Source organism: Apteryx rowi, unplaced genomic scaffold, assembly GCF_003343035.1.
Source record: "Apteryx rowi isolate R43461 unplaced genomic scaffold, aptRow1 scaffold_278, whole genome shotgun sequence".
NCBI lineage: Eukaryota > Metazoa > Chordata > Aves > Apterygiformes > Apterygidae > Apteryx > Apteryx rowi.
This window is the reverse complement of record NW_020449174.1, coordinates 90020-112604: the sequence shown is the minus strand read 5'-3', so window position 1 is coordinate 112604 and position 22585 is coordinate 90020. Positions and strand designations below refer to the sequence as shown.

The 22585-nt window shown below is 40.9% G+C and overlaps 1 protein-coding gene across 1 annotated transcript; it reads left to right on the top strand.

Annotated features, from left to right (window-relative positions):
• The first annotated feature begins 676 nt into the window (after positions 1-676).
• On the top strand, positions 677-21531 carry TTC12 (tetratricopeptide repeat domain 12). The gene is made up of 21 exons (XM_026068639.1): positions 677-759; positions 1223-1374; positions 1951-1981; positions 2521-2598; positions 3092-3213; positions 4063-4122; positions 5793-5864; positions 6606-6666; positions 6955-7143; positions 7762-7831; positions 8588-8676; positions 9768-9936; positions 11544-11636; positions 12172-12235; positions 13241-13375; positions 13918-14022; positions 14787-14855; positions 15735-15836; positions 17226-17325; positions 19542-19767; positions 20743-21531. Exons 1-21 carry the CDS (start codon positions 696-698, stop codon positions 20816-20818), a joined length of 2127 nt encoding a protein of 708 aa, XP_025924424.1. The 5' UTR covers positions 677-695; the 3' UTR covers positions 20819-21531.
• Positions 21532-22585: the final 1054 nt, after the last annotated feature.

The following is a 22585-nucleotide window of genomic DNA, read 5'->3' as shown; positions in this document are numbered from 1 at the left end:
CGGAGTTTGACAGGACAAGGAAGCAAGAATGGACGCAAAYAGCCGTAGTGCTGTCTGATACAGCCGAAATTCAACAGCCAACCTGTGCTCTTCTGTATCCGTGTGCCAGGAGGCCATGTCGGAAAGAAGCTGGAAGCAGGGAGGACTGTGCCGTGGCCGGCCAGGCCGATCCAGCGACAGACGCTGCTAGCGACGGGGGCCGCTGCTTCCCGCGACGCCCGAGGCCAGCGCGCACAGCACGGAGGCGCCCGGCGAGGGGGGCGCGCCTGGCTGCCCGGCCGCACGCCACAGCCGCAGCGGCGGCGGGGCCGCGACCGAAGGGGGTCGAGATAAGACGTCTTTTTCAGGTGCGCCGGGACGCGGCGAAGGGGCCGCGCCGCGCCGGGCAGCGCCCCCGCTGTCCCCTCGGGCAGTCGCGGCACAGGCCTGACCACGGGGGCAGGCGCCGCGGCCCGCGGGGCCTGTGGGGCCGGCGGGCCGCGGCCTGCCCCATGGCGGCGTTGCTAGGAGACACCCTCCCCGGCACTCCCGCCCGAGAGGCCCCGCCCCCTTCGTTTGCATACCCCCGCCCATTGAGGGGCGTGACCAGCAGCTCGCGGTCCCCATGGCAACGCTGCGGACGCCGCGTGCATACGGCGGCCGGCGGGGGTCCGGCTTCTTTCCGGTGCAGGCTCTGCGCCCCCCGCCGCGCCGCCATGTTGGCGGACGAGCAGGAGGAGAAGGATTTCCAGCGGTTTCTCCGCCGCGTGGACGACATCAGTAAGGGGCGCGGGAGGGGCGGCGGAGGGAGGCGGGCTGCGGGGGTATGGGCGCCGGGCGCGCCCGGGCAGGCGCCGGGGGGTCGAGGAAGAGTCGGGGGGCGCGCTCGAGGCGGGAAGCGGCAGGAAATGGCGAGGAGGAGCGCTGCCCCCCCCTCCCCCCCGCCCCTTTTCCCGTCCTGGCTCCTTTTGTGCGCAGGCTCCCTGAGAGGGCGGGAGTTGGGGCTTTCCAGGTGCCGGGAGATGCTTCCTGGAGCTATGGGTAATGTTTTGCCGATACGGAAGCTACAGATAGCTGTCGGGAGTGGGAAGAAGATTTGTCAGTGAATGTTTCCATGTATAAATGCTCTCCTGGTCGCCGGTGCCTTCAAAGGTATATGTAACCCGGGGCAGAACGAGCTCCCGATCCTCCCAGGGTCACCCAAGTTCATGTGTGCATGTCTGGTTTTTCATCCTCTTTTTAGCCAATTTAGTTGAAGGCTTGAAGTCAACAGACCCAGCTACCCAGGAAAAAGCCCTTGCCGAGTCGGAGAAAAGGCTCCGTGGTCAAGAGGCTAGCGAGGAGGAAGAATGCAAGACGAAGGTGAACAGAACGGTGATCAACACACGAGATTCCGTAAGTTTTAACTTTTCCTTTGCAGTTTAAACTGTGCGCACTTGAGATCTTTTAAATGACATGAATTTACACAACTTGCATTGGAGGAAAAAGCTTGGAAAAATGCCTACACATGTATTAGAATATGACTGTCTTCCTCACTAGCAATTTTATGGGAAGGTACTTGATGTTTTGTTTTGTCTTTGTCTTGAGACTGCTACGAATGCAAAATATTTTTCTCGGATTTATCCAAGTTAGATGCCAGCATTCAGTTGCCACAATATGTAGCTTCTACTTGCACTTAAAGGACTTGAGCAAAACTAGTTGAAGACATAAGAGTCCTTTCATTAATTTCATTAGGCTTTGATTCATGCAGTAGGGCCTGGATTTCAATGGCAAGGCTCATTAAAGATACAAATAGAAGCTTTCTGTTAATTTTAAAAGAAACTAAGTCCTTTACATCTTTTGTTAAAGTGTCAGTTTGTCATTCGCACTGTATTTCAGTGCCTCTGTCACTTTGAACAACTGAACCGAATGTTCCTTTGCTGCTGTGGATTTTATTAAATATCTGTATGTGCTGTGTTTCTGGTTTTTTAGGACATGGGAAATGTGGAGACAGTCAATTCAGGTAGGACAGTGTTCCCTCTAATATTTAGCTGTTCTTCAATCTTGTTTTAGCTGAGTTAGGGTGAGGATTGCTGTTACCTCATGCAAGGCCTAAGCTCACTCCACTATAGTCAAAGATGTTTTTTCTTCTTAATGAACATTAAATCAGATTAAGCAACACATTCAGGAATCTTAGCAGTATGGCTGCATTTGTTCATAGTTCGGAGGCTTCTTGCTGTAGTTTGTCATCATATTCTGGCTTCTCATCTAAAAATTCTTAATTCTAAATTTAAAAGAAACAAGCTCACCTCTAGGGATGAACTACTTAGAGGCAAGTGTACGATCCTGAGTTGGTGGGATGGCCTTTATCTACAATAGCTTGTCATTCACTTTCCAATTTGATACTGGATTTTTGAAATGTCCTCTTAAGATTTTCTTTGTGGAGAAGTGACTCAGAAATACCTCAGAAATGATTTTTGTCTCATCTGCATTTTGATTTTAATGAAGGTTATTTTGTTTGTTTGTTTTGACTGAAACTCCCTGAACTCTCCTGGCTCAAAGATGGCTTTCTGGCAGCTTGGGAAGAGGATGCAAAAGAGCGTGCTAAACGAAGAAAGAGAAATGAACGTTTAGCAAATGGTAATTGTTAAAGTTTTTCTAGCTAATGCCTTCAGAAACTGTTTAGAAGGAAATGGATGTTTTAAGAGGCTGTTGTGCCACTCTGAATGCTGTTCTTACGCACACTGAGGTAGTGATGTGGTCTTTTTGAGATCAGTGATTTTCTGCACAGTGTTGATTAGCTGAAACAAGGTTATATACTTCATACAGTTGTTGCAACCCATTTTTCTCCCTGCTCTTCTCCTTATGATAAGGTTTTGGGATGGATGGGGAGAGTTTCAGTATTTGAAAATTGGGCTAAGCAAAGAAAAGACAAATGCTCAGGTTTTGCATTTTAATGGAGGATTGGAGGCTGCGTACATGGGATAGCTCAGAAGTCTCTTACAAAGTATGGCTGGTGACAGCCGCAGAGGGGCTGTGATTGTTGCAACAGGGGAATATGGCCTCTGTCTCTTCCTTTGTCACCATTTCAAAACAAATGTGATTTTGAATGCGTGTGTGTGTTGTTCTGCAGCTCTGAAAGAGAAAGGAAATGATGCCTTCAGAAAAGGAGACTATGTCACAGCCATTCAAAAATACACTGAAGGCCTAGAAAAACTGAAGGACAAGCAGGAGCTTTACACAAACAGAGCACAGGTCAGCATACAAAAGTGAGCCACCAATGTACTGCTTTCAGGGTAGTATTGCCAAGATAGAACACAAAAGGGTCCTCTGGGTGCAAGTGCTTCAGCAAAAGCATTGCAAAATTTATGTGCCTCTTGTGTACCTTTAAAAGCTAGCAATGTGTTATGAGAAAACCCAAAGGAATCTGAAAGGTAAAAGTTCAGGGGAATTGAATAGAAGAGGATCTCAACATACGAGTTGGTTTACAGTGGCATTAGAGATTTGATTTCTTGCCAAAAGATTATAGTATTCACTTGTCTGACTTGCCAAGATGACTCATTTTTAATATTCCAATGTCTTTTTACAATCTTAATGAAAGAGTTACACAAAGATCATTAGAGATGTAAATTAATTCCTTTCTATCCAATGTCTCTGAATTCCGGAAAGCTTTTCCTGCTGTGACTGATCCTTGCTGAGGGTGTATTCAAGCCTTCTCCCCCTTTGATGTTGCACAGATCAATCCCTGCTCCCCCAAAAGGAATAAAAATTGTCTTGTGTATAGTTTTCTTGAAATACACTGCATTTTCTTTAAATTATCACTTTTATAGTTGTAGAATGATAACGCTTGTTTTGTGTTCTCTACTCGCCTGCTCTAATCCATACGTGTGTATTGAATTCTCTTTTTTTATGTTTAGTCTAAATGACAAACAAGCACAGTGATACGGAAGAAAGGTTGAGAAACCACTGATAATTATCCTGGAAAAATCCATGTGTAGGCACGTCAACAGGCTAATTTTTAGTTAATGTTTGCACAATATTTAGGGAAAGATGTGCCAAATAGTCTAATTTTTCTGCCTGGACTCCCTTGGTTTTTAATTTCAGGCCTACCTGAAGATGCATGAATATGAGAAAGCCATTGGTGACTGTGAATGGGCTTTAAAGGTAACTTCAGGTTTCTGTCTTTTGTGATCAGGTCAAGTGCTAATGGGAGGAGAATTTGTGTATAATGATCATGTGGAGACAACTCACTAATGAAAATGAAAGAATGTGGTGGTGGTGGTGGTGTACAGATTCGTGCATCCTGAGTTAACTTGCCTGCTATAAAGAAATTAACATTTCAGTGCTACCTGTATGCAAAAAGCTTTCTACTTCTCAAGAATTTTAAATTGAAACATTAGTTACAAGTGATAATAAACTAATCACCACACAGATCGGCAGACCATGTTGTGTCCATTAAAAAAAAAAAATTTTAAACCCACAAAGAGGAACTATTCATGTGCTGATGGTATAGGTGAAGATTATATAAAATACTAAAAAGCTGAATCCAGATCCAGTTGTGTTATATCAGCAATGCTCACTGAGTACAAAGTGATTGAGATGTCATTAGTAATATTGGCAGCATCATTTCAAGAAATCTCTATTTTCCAAAGCTAATTGAGCCAGAAAAGATCAGCTAGTCTGTTAGCATTGAGTTAAATGTTTGGGTTTTTTTATAGAGCTAGTGACAATTAATACTCATGTCATTCTAGAACTAATCAAAAGAGATGTGGAAGTTCTAATAAGGCTTAATATACAAACTTCACACAGCAAAGAGTGACTCGCATGCAGAAAATGAGCAGTAGTACAAAGGCGGCCTGCAGTTATAATAGAGTCAAAACAAACTCTTTGTTAATTGCTCTGCAGTTGAAGAAGAATCTTACTGTACAATTGATTCCTTTGCAAGGCTTTTCTTGACTGTAAACACCTAGTGAATGCTTCTGACTTCAAAACATGAGGGTGTTTCCTAGCTCTAGTTTGTGATTTTGCCCTTGCCATTTTGCTTTAGAATGGGAAAATACATCAGTTTCCCTGTGGTACAAAATCCTGAAAGTGTTCTTTTACTTTTTTAATTTTCTCCCATCACTCTTTATCAATTCACTTGATGGTTGGTCTTATCGTAGTTTAGTACGGAAATTTAAAATGTTTGCAAGTGGATGAGAATGAACTGCTGCAAGGGGGTAAACATACTTGGAAGAAATTCAACCTGGACTACTGAACTGCTTTTTAAGTTTGTATTGCGTCCTGATAAAATATGTCCTTAGATACCTTACTTGGAGACTGTAAGATCTTACTACTATTATTATATTAATTTTGATGCCCAGGGAATCTATTAGCTGCCAGTTTTGGGAAGGGGGAAACAATGTAAACCTTGCAGATCTAGAATCCCGTTCATGTGAAGGTGATGGTAGACTTATTCATGCAGGTCTAAATGTTACCTAAGAGCATGAGAGTCTGCTTGAATTACCTAAAGGCAATTTTCTGGGAAGGATGTTAGTACCAGCTGCTGTCAACCTTTAAGTAGATCAGAGTCAAAGCTTATGTTCCTTGCACAGACAACAGAGGGAAATTAGTACTGAAAGTAATATTCACTGTGTAAACATTAGGTGCCTCTAGTAGATGGTGTGAATATCCCCTTCTGTGCTTACCATTGTTTTGGGGCACTTATAACTGTTAGCCAGAAGTCTTGAAAAATATTTAATAGTTGAAAAATCTAAACACGTCATGGTGCATGGGGTTGTTTCTGTTTTTTTGTTTTGCTGGGTTTTATTTATTTATTTATTTATTTTACACAGTGCAGTGAAAAATGTATTAAAGCCTATTTTCAGATGGGGAAAGCTCACCTGGCACTGAAGCACTTCAGTGAGGTAAGTTGGTAAGTCTTGTGGGAAGTCTTGTGGGCATACGGCCATGTTTTGTTTTGCTTTTGATGTGATGTGGATGAGAGTAACAAATTTGTGATTTGTTGCAAGATACTTTACTACATTCCATTGTAAATTTAACACTTTTAGTACAAACCCCACAAAGTTTCAAAAATTTTGAAGTGCCTGAAGGGAGCAGGCAAGATCAAAAGTATTTCTGATCATTTCAGAAATGCCTGTAATAAAGTAATTGTAGAAGATGAACCATACAAATCTACACCAAGTCTACCTTGGAGTTCCTGGCAGCTCAGTCTATGGAGAAGGTTTTTCCTTGTCCTAAACTTGTGATCAGTTTAATTGTGAACACACCAGCAAGACACACAAATCAAATCCCTACTGATAGTTACAGTTCCTTCATTTTTAATATTATACCTTATTTGCTATTTTATCACTGGAAACTTGGCTTGTTTTGTTCCTACTAGCATATTCCTAGGTTTGCATTTCAAATTTTCCTTTTCATTTAAAATAGCAGGCTGAAATAGTGACTGAGAATCATACTCATCTGGCACTTCCAATTGTGAAGGTTTTGAGTTGTCTCTCCTCGTAATTTTTATTTTTCACGCTTACTAAAAGTACTGTGGTCCAAAAACTGTTCAACTTAAACAGGTTGAATCTGTCTAGGATATCAATTTTTATCATTTTCCCATTTCATCTTAAATTAAGAGTCTGTTCCTTTTCTCTGTTAAGTCTAGGCAGTGCTATCAGAAGATCTTAGAAATTGATCCCCAAAAGGAAAGCCTGTTTAAAGGTAAGACATCTAAATTTTATACTCTGGGGTCTTGTTTTCTGATCAAAATGGAACATAAAATCAAACCCACTCTCCCGCTTTTCAAAACTTTTCATGGAGTCTTTTCATGCAGCCGTTGTGTCCAGCTGTTGCTTGTGTTTAAACCCTATGCTTCCCTCAGCACAGCCATGGGTCATTGTAGAAAGCAGAGTGCTCCCTCTGTCATGGAGCCAGTTTCATTTTTGACTTGAAACTTTACTGTGTTAGAATACTTAGTCTAACTTGCTTTTCTTTCTTTTGATTTCCAAGATTGCATGAGTGAAGTAAACTTGGAGGAAAAAAGAATGAACGAGGAAGAGAGAGCATTGAGGGAATTTCAGTCTGGCAAGTTTACAGCTTTGTCTGTAAAAGAACTGCTGCACAAACTTGATAGGCCTGACCAGAACATCCTCTATTACACAGGGGGGATCAGAGTTTTGACAGGAGTCATGAAAGACTGTAAGTAGTTGATGCCAAGTTTTTTTTGGTTGTAGGGGAGTTGTAATCCTAGTAGACAGATACTTTTAGGAAAATTAGAATAGGTTTTGAAGGAACAGAAAAACTGTCCCTCTATTTAAAAAATAGAAATCAACCTTATGTTTGATATGTCAAAAGTTTTGGCCAGCAGATCTATTTTTATATATAAATTGATAGTGTAGCTGAGCTGTTAAGACCTGTTGGGGGTTTGAGCGTTGATTTGGGTCATTTAACAAGTGTTTAATTTGTTTTGAAATGTTTGTAATTATTGGTTAAAGCATATAGATTTGCAAAGCCAGTCTCATGTTTAAGTCTTCCTAAAAAGCCTTTAACATTGTCAATCATTCTGTATAGCACCAGTCATGAATTAGAACAGTCTTCAGCTTCAAAGCTGTTTCTACTTCAGTTAGTGTTCTGAGGACTTTTCCTTTTTCAAAGATGCAACCCCCTTCCGCCCTCCCCCAAGCCATTGATCCAGTGACCTTATCATTTAACACTGTGTTACAGAAGAGCAGGAGTCTGCCTTCACTGTGATGCATCAGCCAGATTGATCACAGGGCTTATTTGGTTATATCTGATTATTATTTTTTTTTTCCCCAGGTACTGAGCAAACTTTATTTAGAACAAATGATGGATTCAGTATCATCAATGACAACAAGGTCATAAGACAGTAAGTGCTCTCCAAAGGAAAACAGTAGGATGTTAGAGCATGAGGAAATGAAAAGATATTTTCAGGCAACACAATCACCATGTGAAGTTCAGATGAAATGACTGAAAGATAATGTAACAACAGATTTTAATGTTTGAATAGACTGACTTCTATCTGACCTTTAGACGAATAGTCCTCTCTTGGCTGCAGTGGACAAAATTGATGGATTTCTGCTTCCGTCTCTGATCTCCTATTTCTGTACTTCATCTCTAATGGTGGGAGCAGGTTTGTTGACCTGTTGTAAAAGAACCTGTGATGTAAAAGCTTAGTTGCTTTAAGCATATCTGGCTAGACTCCCTGCTCCTATTAATTGACATAGGTAAATATCTAGCCACCTAGCTTTGTAAGGTAATGTGAAAAACTTTTTAACCCTATAATCAAGGAAGAGGATCATCCTTGGGCTTGTCTTCTGCTTTTTTTAATGGCTGCTAAGAAAATGCATGTTATATTATGTTTCAGTAATCAAGAAGCAAATCTGACAAATAGTTATCTAAATAGCTCCCTAAACTCTGTTTTAGATGGAATCTGTTCTCTGAAGGTGTATTTGAGTCATGTTCAGATAGACAATGGAAACAGAAGACCTGTGTGAAAGATGTGACTTGAAATTCTTGCACAACTAAGCTGGTTCAGAACATGATGTGGTTAAACAGGGCAAGCGCTATTCTTTACGTTTCAACTGTTGTTTGCTCTTTTTAAAAGCTAACATTTCTAATTTAGGGGCTTCTGTGCAGAGAGGAAAAATACTGCTGAAGTGGATCTGTCCGTTTCTCTTCTCTTCCTTTGGCAAGCTGTCTGCACTGGGAATGGTAAAACTGTAATCAACACTAATCATGGTTAATGCACTGTTAATATGGCCCTTACTGTGTCTAAAATTGTTTTGTACGAATATCACTTTCTCAGAGCCCTTGGGCGTAGACCTTACTACGAACAAAGTTTTATAGGTCAAGTGCAAGTGCTGGAGATGCACTTTAGCTGCAACCACAATTTTGGCTGTGTTCATCACAAGATGAAATTTCCAGTCTGTTTCAGTGGGCGTTTTAAGACCACTTAAGGAGTGGAAAGCAAGTTACGTGTGATTATTGCTTGCTGTTAGGATAGTATCACTTTTATTTCATCTCTCTCTTTTTAAGAAACCAGTGAAAAGCAAATCTATATAGAAATGCCATTGGAAAAGGGTGAGGTTGATATCTTTTGGCAACCASGGAATTAGTAGTCACTGGAAGGTAGTCTTTGCCTCCAGTTCTAGGTAGTTTGCAGACAGGGGAGAAATGTGCCAGAGTGGGGCTGGTGGGGAAGTATAGCTGACTGACACACAAGGAAAATTTAGAATGTTTGGAGTCAGCATTTGAGCTGACTTGTATACCATGGGATCCAGCTGACACCGAAGAGCATATCTGTGCTTCAAGTGAAGGGGAAGACCTGATTTATATTTTGCCTGTAGATGGTTAGCATTGAATACAGGTTCATATACAGGTTTAGCTCCATGTGTGTGCCTGGCAGGGCTTGAACAGCTTTGTGCCTAGCAGTTTGCAGACAGCTGATGAAATAACCATGTGGAGAGAAGGAGCGCTCTGTGCTCTTGGTTCTACTGACTGTTTTTTTGTAGCAATGTATGCTGCCCCAGAAGCTAGCATATTGCTGGTGAGAGTAGAAATTTAAACATCTGAATATATTAAAGCAATGGAGCTGAGAGAAGAGTAGCGGGTGTTCTACCTTACCATTGCTCTGCAGGACTATTATGCAAGACTCCATCACTCGCTCTGTCAGTCATGGAGTGAATGATCCCATTAGTGGATGAAAAAGATATTAAACCTTTTAAATCAGCCCCTAGAAAAAAAACCCAAGAGTAACAGGGGTTTCATTGTGCGTGACTGATCATAAATCTTCTCTTTTTCAGAGGAAAATCAGCGTCTTCTATTAACTCACCCTGATATGAATGTGCAGTTGTCCAAATTGCTTTCTTCTGGGGTACCAGAGATCCAAAAGGAGACCTTGGCACTAATCTCCCTCTACTCAGAGACTGAGAATGGGAGGAGACTGCTGGTCAGGCACCAGGACTTAACCAAGTAATAAATGCTACAGCAATTCAGAAAAATTTCCATTTTCCCTGGGCTCCCAGAGGTTCAAACTCATTCCACTAGCACCAAGCTGAGCAGTAAATAGCTGGCAAGCTTTCTGAAAATCTGTAGAAACCCAATAACTTTGAGACTTCTGCCCTAGAGTGGTAGGCCTGCTTGAGCAAAAACTCTACAGTATTGGAGCAGCAGAGGTAAGAAGTTAGGTATGTGGGGACAACTGCTTTGGTAAACTTTGTACCTGAACATGTTTGTGAAGCTAAGTAGAAAGGGCTTATTCTCAGAGATGTTTACGTAATTTTGAGGCATAAACAGTAAGAGTGTGTTTGTGTAGCACTCCAGGAAGAACTTACATTGTTATCTCTTAATGGCTTGGGGTTTCAAGCTGCCACTCTCTCATCCTCTGGCAGTTGGCATTTGTGATTATTCACAGTGCCACAGTGACTCAGTAAGTGGAGAAAGAAATGAGTCTATTATCTCTATACTGTTGTCCTGCTATTTCCTTCTACAGTTAAGCAGAGGAGAGAATCTAATGTACTTGTTTGTATTAGATGGTTTGAAGTAACGGATGAACAGAAAAGGTTCTCCAACAGATGTATGCACTTTAGTGTATGATATATCACATTAATTCCAAGACCTTTTTCCTCAAAGGGAAAGTTAAAGAAATGAGCCATGTGTGAGAGGAAGTTTAATAAAGGCAGATAATATTGCTGTGGCTTGAAATGTCAGGAGCCTGAAAAAAATCTTCTGTCAGCTTCTGAAAAAGATTCTAGGACTAATTGCTAGAAAAGTGAGGATGTTCAGAAGGTAAAGTTGCAGGTATTGAGCTTCTTAGCTGTTGGGCTTATTGCCAAAAAGGGAGGAGACTGTAGGTTTTCTTTCTGAACTGCAGCCCTGGAGGATGGYAGCAGGGAATTTCAGCTCAGCAGAGGGGCATGTGGAAACCCCAGGTATTCAAATTGTGTGAATTGTGTGCAGCTCTACATCATACAGCAGCAAGCACACTGTTCCAAGAGCTGAAAAGGTGACTGGTATGATGATCTTTCTATTCCAGCAGGAGATGAAGTTTCCACTGCTGCTTGGGGAGGTTAACCTCTCCCCCAGACTGTTGCATTTGCTCAGTCTGTTCTTCTCAGCCATTCAGGTATCAACACTCTGACCTTCCTTGCATGTGTTTATAATCTGTTGAAAGTTGAGTACTGGGCTGATTGCGTCCTCTGTCCTGACTGCTGCGTTCTGCTTATCTTTCCTTTGGAAACTTGCCAGCAGCCAAGTAGCCTCACTTTGAAATGTCTTGTGAAGCTTACAGGCTGATGAAATGTTTTAACACTGATGGATATTGGTACATCTCTGTTAAAAATCAGTGCAGTTGTGCAAGGAAGTACAATTTTGCAAGAGAATCTAGTGCCAAGACCTTGCTGCAATGTCAATTAGGTGACTGAATATGTTTGGAGGATCTAGTATATGCAACTTGGCTGAAAACCTACTGAACTCAAAGGAATTAAAGATAACAGATTGCATTGGTGCACCTAAAATGCTATTTTGATCCTTAATTAAACCAAAGCTGACATAAGTTTGCGTGGTTTTTCTAATAACAGGTGGCTACAGATTTTGATGATGTTTGTCAACAGCCCTGATGCCAGGGCTAGCAGTGCCGTGAACATACTGACTGATCTAACCAAAGAGGAAAGGTGATTTGCATTTCATCATTTATTTCTAGAAAGTTGTGCTTTGAAACATGCTAAATGACCTTATCATTGTCTCTAAGGGCAAATCGCAGAGCTGTACGCTGAATGCTCTTTTGTCCCATAGACAAAGAGCCACTTTACATGTGTACTAGTAGATAAGCTTTGGAAATGAAAGGATTTCTGTATCTTGTAGCTCTTCTGAAACAAGGGCCTGTAATATATTTCTGTGTTGATACAAACTCATGCCATCAGGTTTGCCCAAGTGTAAGTCTGAACAAATTTGGCTTATTAGTTTACATCATGAGAAGGTCTTTATTCATACCTAAAGAGGATATTGAGAAAACAAATGTAGTTGCTTATTTAAATTATCCATGCTGTTTTAAACCTCTCTAGCTAGGACTTAGTTCCTGTACCTAGACGGTTTGACAGCAGTGAAGTTGTTTAACTTGTCTTTTTGTTGCTGTTGTGTTGGCTTAATTTGTGTGATTTTTGCCTAAAGATATAAGTGTTTGAATATTGCTTTTTTTATCCCCAACAGTTTCAAAACCCAGTGTCGCATCAAGTTTTCCACCGATGTTTTACCTTTATTCAGGCAGTTGCTGGTATGAAAGATCTCGGTTCCTGTATTTCTTGGTAACTTTTGTACAATGTCTCTCATAACCAGTCTTTTCAGTTTCACAGCCAGTTGCTTACAGATGAAACTCCTCTGTGGTAGAACTACAAGAGTTACCATATTTCATTAGTTCTGTAGGTACAAGAAATCCAGTTAGGTCATAGACTTTCCTCAGGAAAATGTTCTTCTCAGTCCCCAGTACTTAGTGCTTGGCTTATACCCAGTACTGGCTTTATAAGCAGTGAAAACTGGACTGTGTTGCAGGGTCCCACTGAAAATCTGTCAGGCCAGGATTTCACCCCTTAACTTTGCTTTAGACTGTTCTTGCTGTAACTTTAATCCACTGTCACTAACTGGTTGTATCTTGGATAGTGACTTTTCCTAATTTGAGGGTTAAAAGATGACATTAGGTCACAAATGAAATAAGTTCATTGGTTCGGGTCCCTTTACTGACTATCATTTATTTGCACTACAAACTTATTTACAATACCATTAGTACAAAAAGCTGTCTTCAGGCAGAGGGGAGATGATACAGAACATGGGTTCTGTTGCAGAAGGGCAGGTATAGGTATAGCTGGAAAGTAAAATACTCCTCCATTTTTTCCAAATGAGCATGAAGAAAATGCAGTAATAACAGCTTTTTTTTTCCACTGCTTGCTGTTCTCTCAGTCTAAGCACACCTTACTGGAATTATGACTACAGCAGAAGCTGTTACATGCTGTGACCCCAGTACGTGACAGTAGGCAATATTTGCAGTCTGAGATCAGGGACCACAGAAACTCTTTCCTCAGCCATGTGAGTTTGTCAAAACAGGCTCAGAGGTTTTAGTTGTAAAAATGAAGGCAGCTTGGAAACTTTGCACAGTTTGGATTTAATGCAAATAAGAATGATTTTGGTATCCTAGTTTCCTTTGCCAGAGGGATAGGAACACCCATTTGTTGTTTCCTTGTCATTTGTTCTTAAAACTGTTATTCTGCTCTTCTGTTTTTTTTAGACCTCTGCCAAGCTGGTGAACCAGAGAGCCCTTGCCCATTGTATTGGCATCATGGGGGATCTGTGTGCAGACGTAGTCATGCGAAAGCAGATGGCTGACTGCCAAGAGTGCTGGCAGGCCTGCTTAAAGCTTGTGGTAAAGAGACTTGATTGTACCCCCAAAACAGTGTTTTCAGACTAATTTCTTGTGGAAATGACGGTTGCGTGATCCTGTTTGTCTGCCTCCCCTAATAGCTGTGAACACTTAACTGATTTTCCTCAAATCTGACAGATGGATAAAGGTCTCAGAGCTGTCCGTTGCTCACATGAGCTGAGTTGGTAGGTGGGTGGAGGAGTGAGGTCACATTAGTGGTCCCTTTCAGGCTAAGGATGCAGTATGACCTCGGTCCTTAGCAAGCAAAGAATTCAGAGTGTGGGAAAAGGTTTTCTCAATTGTCTAAATATCAGAAGTCTCAGTTGGAGTGTACAGCTTTAGACGCCCAAGTCAACCATAAGAACAAATTTGTATGAAAGGGGCTTCATTAGCTCTGGTGCTCATAGGACTTTTTCTTTTTTCTTTTCCCTGGAGGTCATGGTGCATCAGAGGAGCACTTGCCAGTAGGTAAGCACACAGTAGACTGAAGAAATACACATTCTGAACTGTTGAATTGAATGTATGCTTTTTTCCTCTGTGTATAGGATGAATGTCTTCCTGGTGGCAGTACACCCGAATACCAGGAGTGCTTGTTTGCAGTGCTGGGCCTAATGATGAACTTACTGCTTGAATCAAGTGCAGCCATCCAGGTAAACAAGATGTGTGAATGTTCTTTGGTAGCCTTCTTGCTTTAATTACTTCCCTGGAGACTTAGAATTGCTTGAGCAGTTACAGCATCTTCCTCCCTTGTTACTGTAAATGGGCCTGATCCAAAGCCACTGATGTCATACCAGAACATTCACACAGAATAGGAGGCTGGTGGAGAGGGGATGACCATGGAATATCGTGAACCTTGCAGTCTGCACAGGGGAGGAGAGCTTGGCTGTGCTATACAGATTTAGAGCACCATTTCATCTCAAACATGGTGAGGAACTTCAAGACTGCCAGCACTGGGTTTTCCTGGTGTTTATTTAATTWAAAAAAAAAAAATTATTGGTGTTTAAGGTGATCATTAAGTATAGTTGACAGTTTGAGAAATCTAAAAAGTGAAAAGATTTAAGGAATTTTCCCCAGCTCCACCAGCCACGTACACACATTTATTACAAAAATAGTGTAAAGTACATACAGTACCTTTCCATAGTTGTATAAATGTTTTGTTTTGCATCAGTCTCCAATTACTGGATATTTGCAGATGCTTAGAATATTCCAAAATTATGTAAAACTAAAGATTCCATCGAGAAGGTAGCATTTTTTATATTACATATGGGTGCTGAAGAGTTAGCAGCTACTGCCATGTGTGCCTTAAAGTCTCCATTGGATTCTTTGCTGTAGGCTAACTTTCCTTTCTAGCCCATTTCTGCTCTAACGTTTCAATTGGTCAGTTGGACCTGAATTTTTCACATTGTTTTTTCAGTATTTTGCTGTGGACATAAGTGGGAGATGCATGTCACTCCTCAGCAGTAAGGATGGAAGGATTGTGACAGTAAGTGGATATCAGTGAACTAAAAAGAATGTATTAGCTGACCTGAACTGAATTCTTCAGGGCAAACTACTGCCCTGTGCAAAAGTCTTTTGGAAGTCTGCACATGAGGCTTTGAAGCCTCAGAAAAATATGTGCAATTATTATCAGTAAAGAAATAATATACCACTTGTATTGCTCAGTTCTTGATACTGTGTTTGATACAATAGGGTTCTCCATGTTCTCTTGGAATCTATTTATAGAAATTCTTACAAATCATTTGATCTTTAGGATGGTTTTCATTACAAAACTCTTCTAAAGTGTTAAACAAATCAATCTAGAAGCAAAGGAACAAGAGCAATTTGGGTGTTTAACAGCTGTTTCTTTTTACAATTCTTGGATGTGAATCATTCCTAGGAGACTGTACTCCCATTATTGTGTGTGTAACTCCCACAGATAGCAGTTCTCCAAGGCAGGTTGATAGGAGTAGATGTGGTCTGAAACGGGAGTGCTATTGCCTCTAGCTGAACTTACATGAACAGTTCTGATCTGTTTTACTTGCATCTAGTTTGACTCGATACCAGCAGCACTGGGCTAGTTTCTCCTGTGAATTTGTTTCAATGAACAAATATGCAAGGAGTTGTCCTGATCTCAGTTTAGTCTCCCCTCTACACTGAGCCTTTAGAAGTGCAGAGTTCAGTCTCCAATAAGAAGAAAGAGCGATGTCCTAAAGTGTTCATTGTGTTATGTTCATTGTATTTCTGTAAATTTTTCTTTTTATCATTTTATCTACTTTGGTTTTACTCTGCCAGCTGCAGGAAGACAATGATTTGAAAACTCCTAACAAAGTTGTCTGGACAAATAAACATAACTTTTCTTTTCTCCCATACTTTTCTCGTTAAGAGAGCCATCGGAGTGCTAAGTCGCGTCCTGCCAGCATCCTCCTCGGCAATAGAAGAAGTAGTGAAAGGAGGGGTGGTGAAGAAAATGATCAAATTCTTGAAAGTAAATTAACTTAAATTTCACATTATTCTACTTTTATAGTCCCTGAAGAAAGCCAACCGAAGTTGCCCCTATGTTTAGCCTCCTGTCCCAAGGAAAAAGACTCGATTCCTCTGGGTGCACGTGTGCATCGTGTTGTCCATTGTGTTAGAGGGACTATGCTTTCAAATGTAACTTTAAGGAGTTACGAGAACAGGCAGCCAGGCAGGGGGGAGAGACCTTATTAGCTCTCTGAGGGGAAGGAATCAAAGAACCATGATGGTACTGCCTTGACACCTGTCTGCTGCCTTATTCTTGTAGTCTGTAGCCCAATTTCTTCAGCAGTTTCCATATGAGCCAGATGCCTGTGCCCATGCACACAGCTCTGCTGAGGAGACCTGTAAATTCGGGAATCCACTATTGCAGATCCACCTTGAGGACTAAAGCCTAAGACTGGGGTAGTCTAATTTAGACTATTGAAAGGCAGTGGAGCCCTCTTCACTGATTTATCAGTGAGTGCTCAATCAGGCCAAGGTGCAACTTGTCTCTAAATTTATACATACCTTAATCTGCAGAAACTGTTTTGCTGTATATCTGAGTATCAAGCCTAATGCGTATCCGCTCAGCCCTGTGTGGATGCTATAGAATCTCTACGATGCAGATAATATTAGCATAGAAAAAGGCTATGGCACCCAGCCCGGCTCCTGTAACTTGCAAGCATCAGAGGAGTTAGTAGTCACTTTGAAAGGAGGTGGGCTCCAGAGCATCAGGGAATTGTTTATGTATGATGTTGGTGGGAAAGAGATGTTCTTGTCCCATTTTCAGCCTGTGTTCTAAGATAGTACTTTATGCTCTCCGCTTATATGGCCAAAACTCATAATTTCAAATATCAGTGTTAAACTCCAATGGGCTGAACAACCTGGTGGCAGCTTGAATTTCTCCTTTCAAATGATTTTTACATTTTTCAGTATTGTACAGTGCAGAGTCAGCTTCATAAATAATACACACACACACTCCGAAGTTTCTTTACTCTGCCCTTTACTGCGTAGTAAATCTGCCACTTTAATAGTCTTATTCCCTTATCAGTTATTAATTTTTGACAATACTCCTCTGATGTCAATTTGCAAAGCACATTTATTCTTGTGGGTGTCCCATTAAAGGTCAGGTTATTATAGCATGAAGGTCTGAGTCACTGAAGGTCTGTGTCTGAGCACAGTCATGAGCTAATATATTTAAAGAGATGGAGGGGGAGTTGAGATGTATACTCTACAAAGGTCTTAATTTGGTATTTGTGCTTAGGCATAATACCTAAATATCTCCATGGTACCTAGGCTATTCTCTGTCCTTGAGTAAGTTGGGGTATGAACTGTACGTTTTTTTTAAGGTGTGTGCCTTATTCCAATAAAAATCTAGGCTGGAGGACAGATCACATCCAATTATGCTATAAAGGCCCTTTCCATCTGCACCAAAAGTAACAGCCAAGCTCAAGAAGAGGTGGTGAAGTCAGATAAAAGTAAGTGACAACTTCACTAATTAGAGACTGAATGCAAAGATGTAATCTAAGCATCATCTGAATACTTTCTTCCCTTCTCAAGCAACTGAACATTGATTCACTCCTGCAAGACTTTAGCTTTGTTTTCTGAGCGATGTGCCATATTACCTCCTGAAATAGTGCTAAATGAACTTTGACTCTGTGTGTAGATGGAAATATGCACATCAGATAATGAGCCTGCGTTATAGAAACTGTGCTTTACTTTAGTAAAATGGCTTGATGCATTTTTTTCAGGGCCATAAATCTGTATATTTTGAAAATACTGCTTGTTAATTGTAACAGAGTAGGGCCCTATTTCCAGAAGTTAGTGGCTGAAATCAGGTATTTCATTTAGAAACCTGGTTTCCAGTGGCTGAGTTTGCTAACCATTTCCTTCAACTTATATGTGGAAAATTGTCCTGATATTAAAAGGAAATGGGTGCAGAGGAAGAGTAATAATATCAAACAGGTGTCTTTGGGTATTTTGAGTTACTAGTATTTGTTCTAGTTGTGTAGAGTAACGCTATTTAGATTGCTTTAAAATCTCGGTTCAATTAGTGCTAAAGTAATTACAGCTAAGAATGCTTAAGTTTTATCTGGATAGCTGAATCTGTCAAGCAACTGTCAGCTCATGTGGTTCAACTTGAACCCTAAGGATTTTAGCTCATTAAAAGCCTCTCCGAGCATCATTTTCCTTTTGTATACTCCATGTCAGTGTCACTGTCATCTGTAGATGAAGCTTTCATTTCCTTGGATTAGCAATGACACTTCATTCTGATTCTTTCCACCAAAACTCACTCTGGGTGTTCATCTTGTGAAAAGCCACTATTTTTGTCATCTCACTTTGCCAATGCAGACACTGTCCTGCTGCTGTGAGCCCTTTGGAGACAAGCTTTGGTACTATGACATTACACTGCATTCCAGCTGGGCCAGTTAGTTCAGCTTCTGCACCAACAACTGCTGGTACCACTATTGCAGTCTGGAGCAACCCTGCCTTTTCAGAAGATTTTCTGTTGCAGCAGAAAAAAGGGGAAGTGTGATATGATTAGGTAGAACACATGGGACTGTGAAATGAAGTCAAAGTGGACTTCTGTAACCCCAGGGAAACTTCCTGCATGTGGAGGCTATGGCTATATTTTATTTTGAAAGCAGCCTCTCTAAATGGTCCTAAATTCTGTGGCCTGAGGAGATGTTACCGCTGTTCACAGATGTGAGTAATAGCCATACAATTCTGTATCAAGAGTATAGACCAAATACTCTGGTCCTATACGTTAGTATAGGTTACTGAAGTAGATGGAACTGAGCTGATTCACGTTAGGTAAAGAAATGTAAATCTTTGTGTGTTTTTTCTTTTTTTCTTTTTCCTTCTGTCTAGTCTTTCTAAAATAATATTTCTGTCTTAGCAGATTTAGCTTGGCACTATAGGTGCTCTTCTCTATGCTTGCCCTGCTAGTATGGTGGGATGAGGGTTGATTTTTAAGTTCAGTGCAAAATCCCTTAGTTTGCAAGCAGCAGAGGTGGCATGTTCAGTTTCAGGAGAACATTTAAGAAATGGAGAAATAGAAACTCCATGCTGAAGAACCTCTTAGAGTAAAGAACCTCTGTTTTGTGAGAATGGCATCTAGACAGGAGAACCTGAGGCAGCATCCTGAATCCAGAACCTTGCTGGGAAATTACTCCACTCCTCTAGGCTTTCTAGAAAAATACCCCTTTAGGTGTGTGGCTTTTCAGCTGTGTGGCTTTTACTATGGAAATAAAATGGCCTGGGGTCTAGTGCCATTGATCTGCATTTTGTAGGTTTGACAAGCTTATTTTATTTTTCCAGAGACAAATTGTTTATGGTTAACTTTGTAATCTGATCTGTCCCAAAACCAAGCCTTTTGCAATGTGTTTCTTGTATTGCTTGCCCCATGTGTACTTAAATCCTCTTAATTTGAGTTTTCAGTTTCTTGAGCTCTTGTTACTTCCATAGAATAGGTGTCACTGTTCCAGCCAGCTGCACTTCTCTTGATACTGTTCTGATTATTAAACTTCTGCTTAATAACCATAGGCAAGTAATTGCCACACTGCCCAGCCACATGTTCCTGGGATTCAGGATACCAAAACTATTACCAGAGTTGAGGTAAAGGCAGGAGAAAATGTGAATGCTATGTGAACAAATTTGGGAGTATCCTGTGTGGTTACTCTCTTTCTCCCAGGGTTTGGTGTGCTGCTGAAGCTCTTGGACTCGGAGAATGAAGCGATTGTGGGAAATGCTGCTTTCTGCCTTGGACAGTGCCTCATAGTTCCTGGAGCAGCGACATCCTTATTGAATTCCAATGTCGTGATGATTTTATTGAAACATGCTGGTGGTGATGCTACAAACACTTCAGTGCAGGAGAATGCAGCGATTGCTCTGGGGAAGCTTTGTGTTGCTGAACCAAGGTATTGTAAAACAGACTATTTGTCCTCATGTGCCATCCAGTCGCTACTAGGTGTGAGTTCTTGAAGAACTGATATGGGAGCCTATTTGGCAACTAGAGGCCAGCAGGGAAAAACTGGGGGATCCAGTAACACCTAACTAGTGTACTCAGTTTTACTSGCAGAGCAAGCAGGTACTGGGGAAATAAGCAGTTCAAATAAATATCCTATAAAATCTATCACCCTTCTTTCAACTGGAATTCCCGCTTGTGGTGCTGTCCCCAGAGTCCTGCCTTAGGATTCTTGTGTTATTATTTGGCTTGCTTAAATGGTTTTCGGAAAGTCGTTTTGCATTGTTTTCTGATCTTATTTTTGCTGGAAGAATGGAAGGAGGAAGAGTCATGTTACACGTCTGTAGGGGTCAGAGAAATGAGAGCAAAACAAAAGTATAAATGTCAGCAAAGAATGTCTGTGCTGCTGCCTGCCAAGAGTATGCCAGGTCCTGGCTAGAGGCAAACTCTCAATTGTGTATTGAACTGCATTCCAGAGAGAGGAACTGAGTTCCAGCATATTAATATACCTCCTGAACTACTACGCAGAAATCTAGGGATAATGCTTAGCCCTAAAAGTTTGAGAACCTTGCTTCTGCTGGTGGACAGACTTCTCAAATTAGCAGTAGAGAAAGCATCTCCTCTGAGATTTGCAAAACACTCCTGAGGCATGAAAAGGAGTTTATTTTGCTCATTTTATTAATTTGAAGTATCACGTGTTTGAACACTTATGTCAAGTACTTAGAACTTTCATTTTCTGTTTTGTGGGGAATAGTAATCTAGAAACTATTTCTCACGCTATTTTTAGGAGGAATTTGAGTGTAGCACTAAACATCCCTGACAGTTTGGGCATGGGATGTAGCAGAGCAATGTAAGCTTAAAATTCTTGTTTGGTCAGTCTTGCATCATCTCAGCATCTTATCCTTCCTTTCTGTTTTGGTCTTTTCAGGCATATTGTTCAACTGCGGGAGCTCAATGGAATGGCCATTCTGAACTCCTCTATGAAATATGTGCATAGTGTTTGAAGTCCTCAAGAAAGTTTCAATACATGCTGTTAATATGATTTGCTGTTGAGTATTGCTTCTTTGTTCTTTACTAAAACTAATTCATAGGACTTCTCAGTCCCTTTTTTAAATTTTTTGCTGTTCCTCCATAGAAGCAAGTGAAACAATATCAATATAAATATAAGAAGAAAAGTTCATTTATATTCTAGGCTAAGAATTAAAGATACGAGCTTGCATTGGACTTGTCTTTGTTGTGATAAATGATGATGCCATTTCTTACTGGCAAGTTCCTTGCTGTTGAATCATATTAAAAGCCAAGCAACGTTAGACCAATGGCTTGTCTAGTCTACTTTCCAGTTCATGTGTCCAGTACCCAATGTTTCAGAAGAAAATCTAAGTATTCCTCTACTCTACAATTGTGGAGTAAACACCACTTTGAAGAATCCTTTTCCCCATGTGCTGTCCACTGGTGGCTAGACTATGCTTCAGGACAGCATGCATAATACTACCCCTTGGTCTGTTTAAACCTGTAGGTGCTCGTATTAACCTGTTTAAGTGTTTTGGTCTCTAATTTCACTAAGTGCTCGGTCTTAATAATATCTTATGGCAGTGAGGTTTACAGATGAATTATGGACTGTCTCTCCTAGCATTGTTGTATTTACTGTCTTGGTAAACTTAATCAGATTCGTTTGTCAGAACAGTAGTTGACTTTCCTGATCCTAGGTACTATGTTGTGGCCCCTGGTATTCGTCCCTGATATTCTGTACAGCTATTCATTAATTAAACAATAACACAAATAGCACATCCTTCTAGTGTCTGTGTTGAGAGGTTGATAATGAATTAATAGTAGCAGCAAATGTAACTTGAAAAGAAAGTCAATAATGCATTGCTTTTACCTCTTACATATTGTTCCAAAAAGGCAATTTAAACCTTGTGAGTAAGAGGTTGGTCTGAAGAGGCTGATTTCTGCACTAAAGCATAGTAGCTTTATTGCTGAAATTCACTGTCAGCCATAAAAAAAAAGAGCCTTAGAGTCAAGGTGAAGCACAAGGAATACACATTAATTGTCTGTGAATCATAAAAACACAGCTTTAGTTTGTGTTTAAGATCTTCTGGAAAGCATATCTAGTGAGGACTGTGTGGTGGTGGTGGTGGTGGTGTTGCTGACAAAAGAGCAGCTATGGTACTGCTGGCTGAAGGCTGTAAAATTTAACAAATAAGCAGATGCACATGATCTATAGTACAGATTATCCTATATATATTATATAGAGAAGTGCCCTTTCAGAGCATAAGTGGTCTGCAGAGACAGAGTAGCACTACTGTTTCCATTAGAATGACTCCTTTAGTTATAATTGTAAAGTTTCATGCTGTTTAGTCTTAGTTCCAATTCCGGTATCTACTGATGGTTTATTGTGCTGCTTCTCATCTGTCAGTGTGATATGGATTTAACTGTAAATCACAACTTTATTACAGTACCTAGGATGCAAAATACCATGTTTTAGTCTAGATAACACAGTAATATAGACCTAGCCTCATTGCAGGCTGTGCGAAGACAAGATAGGGAAGGCAGTGTTTAGGCTATCAGCCAGAGGAATAAGCAGAGTGAAACTGGGAGAGGTGGAACTTCTGGAAACAGCCTTCTTGAAAGTACTTAAGTAGTTTTATTTTGTTAAAAATCAATTGATTCCAATTGGTGCAGGCTTTTTGGGGGGGAGGGATGGGGGGGGGAGGGCGGGGAACAGATTATTGGTTGCTGTCTGACCTAAGCTGTTATAAAGTAACCCAATA